Below are 15655 nucleotides of genomic sequence, written 5' to 3' on the forward strand. Positions count from 1 at the left end.
GTTACACACCGAAACACAATTCTTTCTAATTATGTCAGTCTTCTGTGCGATAAATTTTGAAAGCGTTAGAATTATTATTTGTCCTCAAATTTTCTGTATTAACATTCCTTTCTCTTTGTCTCTCATTATTTTCCCCATCAAACTTGCAATAAAATGTGCTCAGATATGCTTTCAAATAATCCCATAAATTCTTATTCTCTTTTGGGAACATTATCTTATCAGCCTACAAATCACACAGGTGCTTAGTACTTAGTAGACATAGATAAGAATGAACATTATCAGCCACAGAAAAATGCATGTGACTGCAGATAATCGTGTTAACTTAATTATTAAATCTCAGAAAGAGATGCACATTTTCTTTTCATTGTTGGTTTCTAGACTTCATATAGTTATGCAAGATTCTCTAAACAGAAAACTTGACTGTAGAAGCAATGGCCAGAGGACTAGAGGGTCAATAGGTGGGGAAGGCATGGGAAAGGGAGGATGAGGTAGGAGGGTATGTTCAACATGCATGCAATGTATGTTTAAGCAAACCAATGTTGAATGGATAGAACTGAACTGGTCCACAGAGTGAGACCTAGCTGTTCACAGCAGCCCTCTGGCCCCAACACTGGCAATCCCACACCAAGCCAACAATGACAGCTGTCGAGAGAGCACAGCAGTTGATCACATGGACAATTCCGGTATAAGCCAGAGGCCAGGAAGCTCATTTCTTCTCCATTATCATCTAACCGTGCAGCTCCAGCACGTGACCCACACACAGTTCCCAACTTTGGCTTCTTACACTGTAAAATCAGGTTTTACCTGCTAAGATACAGGAAGCTAGCCGAGATAGTTTATGTCTGTTGTGTGTTATATATATGCATGTGTACTTTTGTGTGTGTGCATCTGCGTACGCCGACATATATGAACATGCATGTGGAGGTCACAGTTTGATGCCAGGGATCTTTCTCAACCACTTTCTAACTCATTTTTTAAAGTATAATTTTAATTTCTTGAGGGAGGGTTTCTCACTATTTTGGGGCTATATCTGCTGACCAATGAGCCCAGAGATCCGCTGGTCTTTGCTTCCCCAGGACTGGGATTGCAGGTAGGTACTTTTTATCAGGGTTCAGATGATCCAAACTTGGGTACTGATGTTTGTGAAGCAAGTTTTTTACCTCCTGAACCCATTGTCTAGGTCACAGATCCTTTTGATAAGGTCTTCAAGTTGTAGTTGATTTTTTCTAGTCATACACAAACAATGGTTTGGACAAAACACACAACTAAATTTGAAAGTGCTGTAACGTATAGATGTGACAGTCGACTGACAGTACTCCCCAGAGCTGAAAGAATGAAATAGATTACACCACAGATTCTTATTATTATTCGGAACGGTCTTACTGATGAAGAACATCCAAGACTCTGATTCTTACCTTTGGACTTCCGGTCATGGTATGATCTGCCTCTATAATGAGGGGTGTCCAGATACAAATTTTCTAGATCGTCTTGCCAAGACTCTGGGTTGAAGTGCTTAAGCAGATCTTCCACGGTATCAAATTCTGCAATTGTTTTGTCCAGAGCGTCAGCAGAGAGCGTGGGGTCCGTTACTGATGAAGAGTGATAGGACACCCCCTAAGAGTGACACACAGCTTAATGTACTTAGAAAGGGTCCATTGCAAGAAATACAACAATCATGCATATCGGGGGCCTTGAGTGCCAACCTCAGTACCGACCTAGGGCTCAGAATAGAATGCCTACACTTCCCGTGAATCTGCCTATCAGCTGTATCAGCTGTACATTTACTGTATAGTCTTGTGGGTTCCAACACATGCAACTATACCTAAGGAACAGAGTTGCTTTCTGCAGCGTAATACATCATTAAAATATCATAGCATGGCAATATGACCCGTAATTGTCATAAAACTTTCTACTTATCTGAGCTGTGATCGTTTCAAAAGATACAGGGTAAGTAGAATATAAAATTTGACATCTGATTTCTTGGTTCCTAATCCAGATCATTCATATATTAAATAATAATAATAAACTCTGAGTTCCTTTAAAGCAATTTCCGAGGGTATGGTCTGTTCTCTCCTGCCGAGCTGCTGTGCCCCACCTCCACAGCACTTCCCAGTGCAAATATGGGCTGAGATGAATTTGATCACACTCTGGAGATATTCTAATATAATCTTGCACTTTAACCAACTTATTTACCATCAATAAGATAATTAGCCCTGAAACGGACTCTCTTAAGAGAGCAAGGTTCACATGGGAAGCACATTAAAAGAAAAAAAATGTAAAAGGACTGCTATAGCTGAACAATGATCCCAGTTGTCATTTAAAGAGCCTCACAATATTATTTAAATGGTGAATATAATGTCTTTGAAAGACCAGAAAAGGATTATGTATTTTGCCAGAAATAAAACATTCTTACTTAGTTTTTAAACACCACTAACTCTTGTACAATCTTGAGGTAAATGAGCCATGAGTCGAACATCTCTGTGAAAATTTATGAACCATTAATAGAGAAATAGAAATAACACAGCCTCAAATGATCATCTAAACATCTTTAAAAAAACTATCAAGCAACTAAGATCTCCCCACGGGTAAATATTTCCTGTCATTACAGGAAAGTGAAGATTAGTGAAAACTTTCCTTTTAGAATGGAAATGTAAGAAATAGAAATAGACCACGCTTCAGAGACTCCAGCTACACACAGATGCTCCCATGTTCCTCTGATTCTTCCCTCTTCAGCCACCTACACTTCATAGGTCTGTTCATAAGATTCCATGATCCCCCACTTTCAGAGGACTGCACCCTTGTTGGTGAAATTATGGAGGCCAATGAAATTATCTATCACTTGTGTGACTTAGGAGCAGTTTCATTTTGTGCTTTATAGGAGGATTAGGGAGAATGTGGGAACTGGGAAGTGCAGTGGGGTAGGAGGTAGGTTGATGAATATGTCCACTTTTAGTTAGCCCCATCAAAATAAGGAGATATTCCCGTCCTGCCCCACCACGGTGCTTCCGTCACCTGTTAACAGGCCACACAGGTATATACAAGCAATTGGTTATCTGGTCACTTGGTATTTGTCATGCACAACATAAGAGGGATATGTTAACAGTTTGATAAAGACACACTCTATACTCATCTTGCTGATGATAATACACCTTCAAGCAGTTGCAGACATATTGGTTTCTTTAGTTCTTTTTTAATACCTTATATTTATTTATTTTAAGAATATGAGATGAGTTTTCACAAAGCATGAATGTATTAATGTGTACTACACACATGCCTGGTGACCACAAAGGTCAGAAAATGGTGTGGAGTCCTTAAACCTGGAGCTATGGTCAGTCATAAACCACCACAGTGGTTACAGAGAACTGAACCTGGGTCCTCTGCAAGAGCAACAGTTGCTCTTAACGGGGTTAGCAACAACCTAACCCCTGCTCCTTCAATTATTGACAATGTAGTTCTTTAAATTAGGTGTGTGTGCGTGTGTGTGTGACATGAGCTGAACTCTAATAGAGACACTTGATTCTCTATAACTCTTTTGCTATTCACATGCTATGGGTATATGACACTTACAAGTCAGACTATAATTTCAAATCTCCATTTCCCCTGTATGGATAATCATTTGCTCCATCCCCAGTGGTTCATACTCACCACACAATTAGCCTTATATCACAGTGTGGGTCTAATATCCCACAAATCAAAATCAATTGGCCAAAGTTATGAGATTCGTAGCATTTAAAGCTTTGAAATAAAAGTAGGAATGCCAATCAAACCATTTACATATAAGTAAAAGCTTCTTGTTCTAGCTCTGGGAAAAGTGGGTGCAATACGCATCAACAGTGCCTGGAATGTTGCTGTGTACCCAGACCTTTCTCAAGAATGAGCTCTTAAGGGACTCTCAGTTTTGGAATGGAGACAACAATATCTTCTCTAACACTGAGAGGGAGGGAAAATTCAAACCACAGGTAAAATTGACACTTGGTCCTCTGAAAGAGATTCTTGGCTGTTTTCCACATTCTGTTTAGGGAGATGGGAGACACAGAATAATAATTAAGAACACATTAAGCGAGCTAATGAATCTACAAGTTTTTTTTTGTTTCTGAAGTGAATATTTTTAAAAATTTTGAGAGAGCCACTTACATGTATCTCCTTCAACTGCACCATGCATTTGGTTTCATTGAGCTTCTGTTATAAATTTATAAAGACAAAGAAGAATGTTAAATTAAAATGTTAATTGAATTAAAATTACCACAAAATCATGCCTATTGCATAAAAAATAACCATTAAACTAGCTTTAACAAAACAAAGTATAGTTGACATAGAAACTGATAGTTGTTCTAGTAATCCAACATACTGCTCTAAATAGATCTAAAAGAACAACGTTTTCATAGAGGCAGGGGACAACCAAGGGGAAGGACAAAAGAGAGCGGTGGGAGAGGATAAGAGCAAAATATACAACGTGTGTATAATATAAAGCAGGAAACTCATGCTCGCTGTATACTAAGGAAAATTAATTGAAACAACAAACAGAACACTTGGTTCTCATGCTCTTCCAATAGGGTTAAAGTCTCAGAACTCAAACCAGAAGTTTCCAGTAAATATTGACCAGGGCTGAACTTTGCCAAATATTCCGAAGGGATAAGCCAGTCTCCCCTCTGTTTAAAGCCTGGATTATGCTTAATTAGATAAAGGCCATGTAAACTGTTTGACTCTGCACGTAGAGCAGGACTCATCAGACCACCCTGAGCCGTCATGGGTGAGATTGAAGAGAAGCTGGAGTCCTTCAGTCTCAGCTCTGGCTTCCAAGGCCCCTCTGGTGTGGAGTCGCTGTCATTAGGCACAGGCTGATAGGTGCCCTGCTTTTCTACTTAGCCATGTCTCCATGATGCCCTCCTCATTTTGATGTTCTCCACCTGACAGAGTTGCCTCACCTGAGCTAAGCACTGAGCATGCGAGATGCAGAACACCAACATTAGATCCTCAGCACTCTTTTCCTATCTAGTCCCCTAATGCACTATTGGTTTTAACTTTTTGATAATATCATACATGTATAGGACGTTGTCTCACTGAGATTCTCTCATTTATTTATGAGGATAAATTACAATATTAATTGAATTGAATTTACTTTAATTTTTATTCCTTCTCCATTCCTTCTCTTCAAACTCCTTCACTATTTCCTCAGCACTTTCCCTCCCAGTTTCATGGGCTCTTACAAAAACAAACAAAAACGAAACACCTACCAAGTCCACTTAGTGCTGCCTGTATGTGCTCAGGTGTAGCACAATCCACTCTATAAGCCATGCAGGTGCCTGAAGAGAACTGATTCTCTACTCCGCAGAAGCCACCAATTGTTCCTCAGCTGAGGAGAGACCTCATGGGCCTCTCCACCCATGAGAGAATTTGTGTGGACTGATCGTGTACAGGCCTTGTGCATGCAATCCCAGCTACTGTTGATTCTTGTTTGTAACCATCTTATCATGTCTGAAAAATACTGTTTTTCTACCTCTGGCTCTTACAATCTTTTTACTTCTTCTTCTTCTTCTTCAAGGATCACTGACTCAGCAAGATGGTACTGCGCTAGAACTACAGGTACTCGCTTACCATGCTTAGACCTGGCTGAGAGGAGCTTGGCTTTATTATCTCCTATTTTAATATGGCATAAGTACTACATGCAGGATTGGTGAAGGTAAGATCTGTTCTTCCCATGCAACGCAGATAATGGGCCAGCATCCTGAGAGATGACTAAGTTTGCAGCAATAGAATGAGCCATGAACTGTTTTACAGCTGCAGGCTAAGATGTGTTATGTCCCAATCAGAGAACTGTGCATGGCTAATTCTCACTTAAGTCACCTTAGTGTAAACACTGAGAGTTTCCCAGCCTGAAAAGACTCTTGAAAATGCAAGATTAAAAGGAGCCAATGGGGCTGTGCCTGAAAGAAACAGAGGTGCTCAAACTGACTGCGATCTGGACTGCAGTCAAGCCAGAGTTCCTAATGCAGCTGAGGGTCCTCTGAGGCTTATCTGAGCCCATCTAGCAGTTTTGTTCACTGGCAACAGAATTATAAATTACTCACAGAGACAGGGCCTGTGGCTGATTCCCAGTTGCTCTCTGAGGCTGCTTCAGGTTGAAAATCATCCTGGAAGGTAAAGACACATCTGTGAGTAAGTCAACCCTCCGCTCAATTCCCTAACCAAGGCTGCAACATCTCAGCCTTCAAATCTTGTTCCAACGAAGTGGAAACAAGAACAGGGCTACATTATTAACAAGCAGATCATCTATGAAGCGTCTGCCTACAAGAGCCCCTTCCATTCCAAACATGGAGAGCCGTGCCAACATTGTCATGTAAATATGGGAGAAACAGGAAATGTACAGACAGAAGTTCAAATTCAATGTGGCCATCAATTGGTGTGTTACCTCGAGTGACCTTCCCAGCCTCTAATTCTTCTCTTCTTCATCTGTAATTGGCTGGGGTGTTTAAATTGCAGAACTGTTTCAGGAATTGACTGTAGTAATTATGCAATTATAATTGGCATTTAATAAGAGCTTAATACAGAGAAAGAATAATTATTTTCATTCTGGATGTGCATTTGGTTTAAACTAGGCTCTAAATCAAGTTCAGTTCTGCCTGCTAAGCCAGTCCTCAGCAGCAATGATCTTTTCAAAGATTAACCTCTAAAAGCTGTCTGGGACTCCATTAACAAATGTCAGGAAGAATGACAGGGGGAAGACCGCTGCTGGGGGACTGACAACAGGCAGAACATAGAGCCAGCCGAAGAAAGTTATCTCCGACAAGCCTGAGAGGATTTGTGATAGCTACTGCATTCACAGAAAGAATTCTCCCCAGAGACAAACTTAGCTTCCATTTGCATGCTGCTTTCACATTAATTCCTCCAACACTAGCAAACCACACACACACACACACACACACACACACACACACACACACACACACACTGGGAAGGAGAGTTGAACCTACCACTTCTACATGTCACAGGAAGCTTCTTGTTTCAGCAAAAATAAGTCATCCTGGTAATTTTCCAGACTGAGGACTGAGTTGAGTTTGAGGAATTTTGTGAGGCCCCTAAGACATATTCAGTGACTTAAGCCTGAAACCTTATTTGCTTAAGGATGCTTATTGAATGAGAGCTGAGAATCAAGTCTAAATTTCATTTGCACCTTGGAGACATGAAAGTGTATCTTTTGATTGGTCATAATGAAATTAATTTCTGTTATAAAAGTTGGCATTGAAGGAAATGTTAGCTGCTCACCTAGAGAGAACTGGATCACATATGAGCTGGGCTCTTGATTATCCTTTAATCCAACCTCAGTTCATAAAAAGATAGAAACAGGAAAAATGTGAGATGTGAATACAGGGATTAGAAGGACTTGTAGCAGAATGACATACCCAAACAAAGGGAGGCCGGAGCTTACAGGAACTTCTTGGAAGCAGATAAGCAGACGGCACTGGGTGAAAGACGAGGGGTTTTGTCAAAGAACACACTGCCAGGTCTGTGAGCATGGGTTTTGTTATTATAACCACATATTATAATCTGAGTCTTTAACAGAGAAGCAAGAGTTATTTAGTTCAAAGTTTTGGAAGTCCCAAAAGTCTCAAACTGGGCAGCCCTGTTTATTAGGCTTCTCACAAGGGCCCAAGGGCAGGTGACAAGACAATGACAGCCTTTGTGAGCAGGAGAAATCATACCTTGAAACAGGAAGTGCAGAAGCTGGAGAGCTGTATCAGTTAACCCCCAGGTGGCATAAGAAACTCATATTAGGTCCCAACTTTCGAAGATCTGACTACACACTGTCACATTGTCACCCAGAAAACAAACTGTGCTCACTTTTCATCCATAGCCAGTCTACAGCACCAGGTACGGCAATGCCAGTCCACAGCACTAGGTATGGCAATGCCAGTCCACAGCACCAGGTAAGGCAATGCCAGTCCACAGCACCTGGTAAGACAATGCCAGTCCACAGCACCTGGTAAGACAATGCCAGTCTACAGCACCAGGTCCAGCTATGCCTGTCTACAGCACCAGGTAAGGCAATGCCATGAGCAGTTTTCCTTCATTTGTATGAGTAACATCTACGAATACCCCACTTCATTGGAGTGTAGCCTCTAAAGTGAGGTTGACTCATAAGAAAAAAAACCCCTCAAGGACTTTGAAATCATTAAACTCATTTGAGTTCTCTGACAAATCTCTGCTCATATAACATTAAAGGGGGCAGACAAGTGTACCTGGAAAGAAGGCGGGATGACATCAAAATTCTTCACAGACCTCGAGAGAACAACACTCAACTTCATATAGAAAAACAAAAATCCCAGGAGAGCCAAAACAATCCTGTACAATAAAAGAACTTCTGGAGGCATCACCATTCCTGACTTCAAACTCTATTACAGAGCTATTGTAATTATGAATTCTGTCTCTTTAAGAGACAAGCCATGCCCACTCCCTCCCCATCTGCTGAGGCAAGCAGATCTTCTTTCCTGCTTGCAGCCTACATCTCTTCCTTTTCTGTCTTCCTCTCTAAGAGGCAGCTTCTGCCTCTCCCCACTTCTCCCCTTCTCCCTTCTGTCTCTCCCCCCTTCTATCTCCCTCTCTCTGCCCCTCTTCCTACTCTTCTCCTTCTCCCCCTTTCTTTTCATAACTGACTAAATAAATATCCAACCTCACTCTGCATGGCATGCCTATCCGTCTATCTCTCGCCCACTGCCTGGGACTAGTCGCCTTCAGAGACTTGCGGCATGGTGGCATGGTCTCGTGCACTGTCCCTGCCTGGGACTGGTTTCTCTGGGGCCAGCTGCCTGCTCCGTTCAGGGACCTACAGTGTTTTTGCCACTGCAGCCACCGGGGATCCGGGGATCTGCAGCATTTTTAATTAATCCATTACAGCTACAGTACTAAAAACAGCCTGGTATTGGCATAAAAACAGACAGGAAGACCAATGGAACCAAATCGAAGACCCGGATATTAATCTATACATCTTCAAACACCTGATTTTTGACAAAGAAGCAAAAAATATCAAATGGAAAAATGAAAACATTTTAACAAATGGTGCTGGCATAACTGGATATCAACATGTAGAAGAATAAAAATAGATCCATATCTATCACCATACAGAAAACTCAAGTCCAAATGGATTAAAGACCTCAACATAAAGCCAGCCACACTAAACCTTATAGAAGAGAAAGTGGGAAGTACTCTTGAACACATTGGCACAGGATACTACTTCCTAAATATAACCCTAGAAGCACAGACACTGAGAGTAAAAATTAATAAATGGGACCTCCTAAAACTGAAAATCTTCTGTAAAGCAAAGGACACGATCAACAAGACAAAACAACAGCCTACAGAATGGGAAAAGATCTTCACTAACCCCACATCAGAAAGAGGTCTGATCTCCAAAGAACTCAAGAAATTGGTCATCAAACAAACAAATCATCCAATTAAAAAAATGGAGTACAGACCTAAACAAAGAACTTTCATCAGATGAATCTAAAATGGCTGAAAGACATTTAAGGAAATCTTCAACATCCTTAGTCATCAGAGAAATGCAAATCAAAACAACTCTGAGATTCCATCCTACACCTGTAAGAATATCCAAGATCAAAAACACTAATGACAACTTATGCTGGAGACATTGTGGGGTAAAGGGAACACTCCTGCATTGCTGGTGGGAATGCAAGCTAGTACAGCCCCTTTGGATGTCAGTATTGCAATTTCTCAGAAGATTAGGAAAAAATCTTCCTTAAGACCTAGTAATACTACTTTTGGGTATATATCCAAAGGATGCTCAATTGTGCCACAAGGACATGTGCTAAACTATGTTCATAGCAGCATTGTTTGTCATAGCCAGAACCTGGAAACAACCTAAATGCCTGGAAACAACCTAAATGCCCCTCGACCAAAGAATGGATAAGGAAAATGTGGTACATTTACACAACGGAGCACTACACAGCAGACAAAAATAACAACATTTTGAATTTTGCAGGAAAATGGATGAAGCTAGAAAGCATCATTTTGAGTGAGGTAACCCAGAGACAGAAGACAATTGTCACATGTACTCACTCATAAGTGTATTTTAAACATAAAGCTAAGAAAACCAGCCCACAAATCACAATTCAAGGGAACTTAGACAACAATGAGGACACTAAAAGAGACTTACATGATCTAATCTACATGGGAAGTAGAAAAAGACAAGATCTCCTAAGTAAATTGGGAGCATGGGGGCCTTGGGACAGTGTTGAAGGGGACGGGAGAGGCAGGGAGGGGAGCAGAGCTCAATAAAATTTAGAAAAAAATTGTTTCTGTCCATAACATAAAAAGAAGAATGTGGGATGAGAAAATTTCCATGTCAAAAGACCCGAAATCTTGCATGGTAAGTAGTTTAGTTCCCAGAGAAGGCCAAGGAGTTGTCTGAGATCTGTACACATGTACAGCTGAGAGCAGTCAGAGGAAGCTTCCTTTAGGTGATGCATCTCACCAGAGACTGAAACTTGAGATGGATCTGGGAACTTTCTCCTCAAAGAGGACAATAATTAAGTGATGAGTTGGAGGAACAGTGTGAAATCCAGAACGGCCGCTAAAATTTCAGAACTAGAAACAGTTTCAGGACTTTTTAGCCCAATTTCCTCATTGTTAAAAATGGGTCATATATAACTTCAGGGAGACATGTGGCAGGCTCTGGGATGTAGATGCCTTTGAGTGGAGCTAGAGAACGGGTGGGGGAGAAAGATGGACACAAGAGTAGAAAGAGGAGTGAGAAGTGCGCATCTCCGAAGTCTTCCAGAGGATGGCAGTACTTAATGAATTCCATGATTCCATTTTGTTTTCTTATATGGACACATATGCATTTTGTTGGTTAGGGAGATGGCTCAGTGGATAAATCGTCGACCTGTCATACATACATGGGGATCCGTGTTTGAATCGTTAGAATTGACATAATACTGTTAGGGTCTGTGAGAAATCCCATAAAAAAAAAAAAACCAAGTCACTTATGCAGTCAGTACTAATGTTTTATTAAAAAACATCTGTCAACAAGTTGGGGTGCTACATGGTGACCCCAAGAGGCTTGCAGGCCCCCTTTTAAGCCAGGTTAGGGGAATTCCAGAGAGAAGAGATTAGTCTGGTGCTGATTGGTGGGTGGCTCTTGTGGTTAGGGACTTTCCAGAGTCAGGGTAGGGAAAGCTATCTTTGACTATCAGGAGACGGTGGTCAACTGCTGGGCTAGCACAAGGCTAAGTGGGCACCTGTTCATTGGCTGCCTCTGAGTTGTGGTTTTCCCTAAGACATCTTGTTCAGTTCTGGCTGGTGAGGGCTGCTAGCGGAGACTGTCTTGGCCCTTGTCTGGCTTTCCTGACCCTCTCCTTACCAAGCCTGGAGATGTGCATCTCTAATCCAGAGCTTCTATGGAGAGATGGGAGAAGGAGGCTGGAGAATCCCCAGGAAGCTCAAGGGCCAGAAGCCTGGCATTCATCACTAAGAAACTGTGTCCACCACAGAGTGTGAGGACTGGCCACTGAGGCTGTCCTCAGATTTCCACTACACTCGCACATGTGTACACATAGACACAGACACAGACACACACACACACACACACACAGACACACACACACACACACACACACACACACGAGGGAGAGAGAATATGTATGAGGCCTTTTCAAAGTATAAAAGGGCTTTCATGCATAAGTTCTTAGACAAACGTGATGCGAAGAATTCCCAGGTTGTTCACTGTGTGAGCTACAGAATTCCAATCAGAGACTGGAAAAGAAACAATTGATAAAAGAATGCATTACATTCCAGATAACATGCAACTTCATCTTCTGTTGGTCACACAAGTAGGAGACATTTAACAAAAGCTAGTTTCTGTGCTAAGTTGCCATCATTTATAAGTGACATGATGAAAATGAGTTTAGAAAAGGAAACAGTGACCTTTATGGAACAAGACACCGAGCCTCTGAAGGTTTAGACCTGAAAGATGAATCTTGGTCTAAGAGGGAGATATAACTTCTCAATACATCCTGTGTGATCATTGTTCATCTCCTCCACTAAGCCACCCCATCAAGTCCAAAATTCTAGGCAAGCCTCTGGACTGCCTGACACTCCTACTTGAATATTCATGTTCGGTGGCAACGAGAAGGATGCTGTAATTGCATCAAATCCTTGCAGTCTTCCGCTCAAGATATTCAGTGCCTGCTTCCCTGCTTTTGCAGGAAGTACCTGTGCCTTCTGCCGGTATGATGTCATTGCTTTGTCCTCTCTGTCTTGGTTTTTGGCTTTTCCCAATGACTCCATTATGTCAACAATGGCATTTTAGGGTCCTTTAGAGAGCCTTGAGGTTGAGCTTCTTTCCCCTTAATTGGATGCTGTTTTCTCTGCCTGGCAGCACCTCCCTCAAATGTTGGCTCCTCAGCAGTTAGCTGTCTGCCGAAATATCAGACCTTCAGAGAATACCCTTGGGCTCCTTAAACACATCTTCACTCCAGTCGCTCGTGGTCTGCCCTCTCAACCCATTTAATTTTGTTGAGGTTGTAAGGAATGTCTGGAATGATTAATCTCTTATTTCTTTGCTGATGACTTTATTAATTAGAATGGAGAGACCATAATCTTTTATTTTATATTCAATCTCAAGGGCTTCGGTGTGTTTTCAGATTGAACTCCCATTTTCCTGGCTTTTAGATACGTAGAAAAATGAGCAGCAGAAAACAGGCAGCTTGCTCTCTGACAGATAGGAGCATGGATTCTATGATTTAAATGACATCATGATAGTTTAGATGGGACACACTCCTTCTTATGAGTGTTCTTAGCAGGGCAGAGCCCTCGGTGTCACCTGAAGAGATGCTGAAATAGAACAAGCACTGAGCAAGCATTTGAAATGTGTCAAAACGCCCTAGTATCTAAAAAACACATTTCTGCTCTTTGTTAATACACACTCATGCAAACACTTTAACAGCCATGTCCCATCCCGGGCAGAGACAACCATTTCCTAACTCCTGGGATCTGTTTCCTTATCTTCTGTTCTGGGCTGCAGTAGTCATCACAGAATGGGGGAAGCCCATGGCTTGGTCACTTTGTTCCCCCAATCTGCTCAGGGGATTGCCACACTGATGTAAGGGGTACCATACTGTATCTTATAGACACCTACTTTACAGACAGAAAGAGAAGACGACTTTTCTTGAGATAGAAAGCTTGAGCTCGGAGAGCTGAATGTGACACACGTCAGACTCCCCACCAAGTGTCAGCGTTAGATCCCAGGAACTGCCGTGTATCTGTAGTGATCTGCTCTGTTCAGCTCAGATAATATTATAAATCATTCTACAGTCACAGGCATTGCAATCTACTTTGCTTTTACATAACATGAATAACTCATATTATTTAATATAGTATTTTTCTTAGCTCATTCCCTCATGTTTAAAAGTTTATTGTTATATTTTGTTAATAAAGCACATTGTTGGCATACTCCCTCATCCCCTGCCTTTCACTCTTTGAGTTAATTTAAAAATACATGATACTCTGATACTCAGTTTTATAAAGCATAGTAATCAGAGTTTGATTTATATGAGGAAAGAATTGTGGAGATACATAGAACTGAAATCTTAAATACAGATAAGTATTTTATGTCAGTGGAGTATAGAAGCAATATTTCATTTGAAATTAGTTATATTTATTGTTTTCTCTGTGTGCATGTATATTTGTGCATGTGTGTGCATGTTTGTGCATGCATGGTGTGTGTGTGTGCTTGTGCATGTGTGTGTCTATGCATGTGTGTGCTTGTGCATGTGTGTGTCTATGCACGTGTGTGCAGGTGCATATACCCTCATCTATGTGTGGAGGTCAGAGCATCTTTTGGGAGCTAGTGCTCTCTTTTCACCATAGACCCAGGGATGGAAGTCAGGGTATCAGGCTTAGTAAGAGGCATCTTCTCAACCAGTCCTGGAAGCAACATTTCCAACTACAGAAGTCAAACTTGAAAAACATAAAACATATACATTGTATCTGTAGAAGATCTGTAAATTCAGGGGCTAGAGAGATGGCTCAGTGGTTAAGAGCATTGCCTGCTCTTCCAAAGGTCCTGAGTTCAATTCCCAGCAACCACATGGTGGCTCACAACCATCTGTAATGAGGTCTGGTGCCCTCTTCTGGCCTTCAGGCATACATGCAGACAGAATATTGTATACATAATAAAAATGAATACATAAAAAAAGATCTGTAAATTCAAAAGATGTCGTAACAAAATTACAAGCATAAAGGTAAATAGATAAGTACAAATAATTAATATATTTAATTAAAATGAAATCATAGATCCAAAGACAATAGATGATCAGTTTTGATACCATGTATTTTTGATAGAAAAATGTACAGGTGTCTGACTGAAGCAGACCTAAAATATATATTTACAATGGCACTGATATTAGTTAATCACAAATGGTAGATGGCCTGCTTTCTTCTTTTTGTTCATATGGCACAAAATTTTATAACATTTCATCACAAACATCTGGTTTTAATAACAAAATGATATTTTTTTCAGACAAATTTTGTGTGTGTGTGTGTGTGTGTGTGTGTGTGTGTGTGTGTGTAGCACTGGCTATCCTGGAACTAGCTCTGTAGGTCAGACTGGCCTTGTCAAAATGATAAAACTTTAATATAGCAATGTAAGAGAAAAATATTGATTAGAAGATGCTTGATAATTTATCCTTTAAGTCTTATCTGTTATTAAATATGTCCTTCAAGGTGTCATTCATGGTTTCCCTGTTGTAAGATAATAACCTTTTAGAAAGTTACTAAATAGAGTATTGTTGTGGAATATTGTTTTAATTAGGCAAAGATGTGTTACATTTGTTTATGCTGTGGACTATTACTTTAACTGTGTAGAGGTGTGTTATGTTTTTTATGTTTAACGATGTAAGGATGTATGTAAAGATGTGTTGCATTTGTTTCACCTTACCTGCCTAAGGAGTCCGATTGATTTAATAAAGAATGGAACAACCAATATCTAGACAGAAAAAGGATAGGTGGAGCTGGGAGGGAGAGAGAATAAATAGGAAGAGAAATCTAGGCTAGGAAGAATGAGAAGAGAAGAAGAGAGAAGAGAATGAGGGACACACCTTCGGTCAGTCAGCCAGCCATCAGCCAGGAGATACCAGAATATACAGAAGAAAAAAAATTAAAAAAAGAAAGAAAGAAAAAGGTCTGAGGCAAAAAGTAGGTAAAGAGAAAAAAGTTAATTCAAGCTAAGAGAGGTAGTCAGAAACGAGCCTAAGCTAGGCCGAGCATTCAAAACGAATAATAAATCTTCATGTCATGATTTGGGAGGCAGCCCCAAAGAGAAAGCCTGGTACAGGATATTAAGAAAAGTTCTAGAATGTACCACAATGACCTCTAAGGCAAGACAATCAATGTCTTGAGAATCAGCTACACTTCATTATCAACTTAGGGCTTCCCCAGGTGTATGCACACACATGCTTGAGCACCCCTCCCCTTTACACAGAAGAAAAAAGTAAAGAACAGTCACGAAACATGGAATTAGCCATTAAATTAGGGTTAGACAGCTATTTACTAGTTTGGCTCCGAAAACCTGAAAACAATTTACCTGCATATTTAAAGCAAATCAAGCAAGTGACAACACAAGTTTTCAAGAGCTATCTTTGCTACT

At 40.8% G+C, this 15655-nt stretch overlaps 1 protein-coding gene across 2 annotated transcripts in view; it reads right to left on the minus strand.

The window, feature by feature from the left end:
* Positions 1-15655, minus strand: part of Pdgfd (platelet derived growth factor D) — a 216450-nt gene that overhangs the window by 26929 nt on the left and 173866 nt on the right. For both annotated transcript variants that reach the window (XM_048429250.3, XM_048429249.3), the window contains exons 4-6: positions 6069-6131; positions 4135-4179; positions 1416-1614 (exon numbers count right to left, since the gene is read on the minus strand). In XM_048429250.3, the coding sequence (XP_048285207.1) occupies positions 1416-1614; positions 4135-4179; positions 6069-6131 (307 nt within the window). The remainder of the gene's footprint in view (positions 1-1415; positions 1615-4134; positions 4180-6068; positions 6132-15655) is intronic.

Source organism: Myodes glareolus, chromosome 4, assembly GCF_982192425.1.
Source record: "Myodes glareolus chromosome 4, mMyoGla1.1, whole genome shotgun sequence".
NCBI lineage: Eukaryota > Metazoa > Chordata > Mammalia > Rodentia > Cricetidae > Myodes > Myodes glareolus.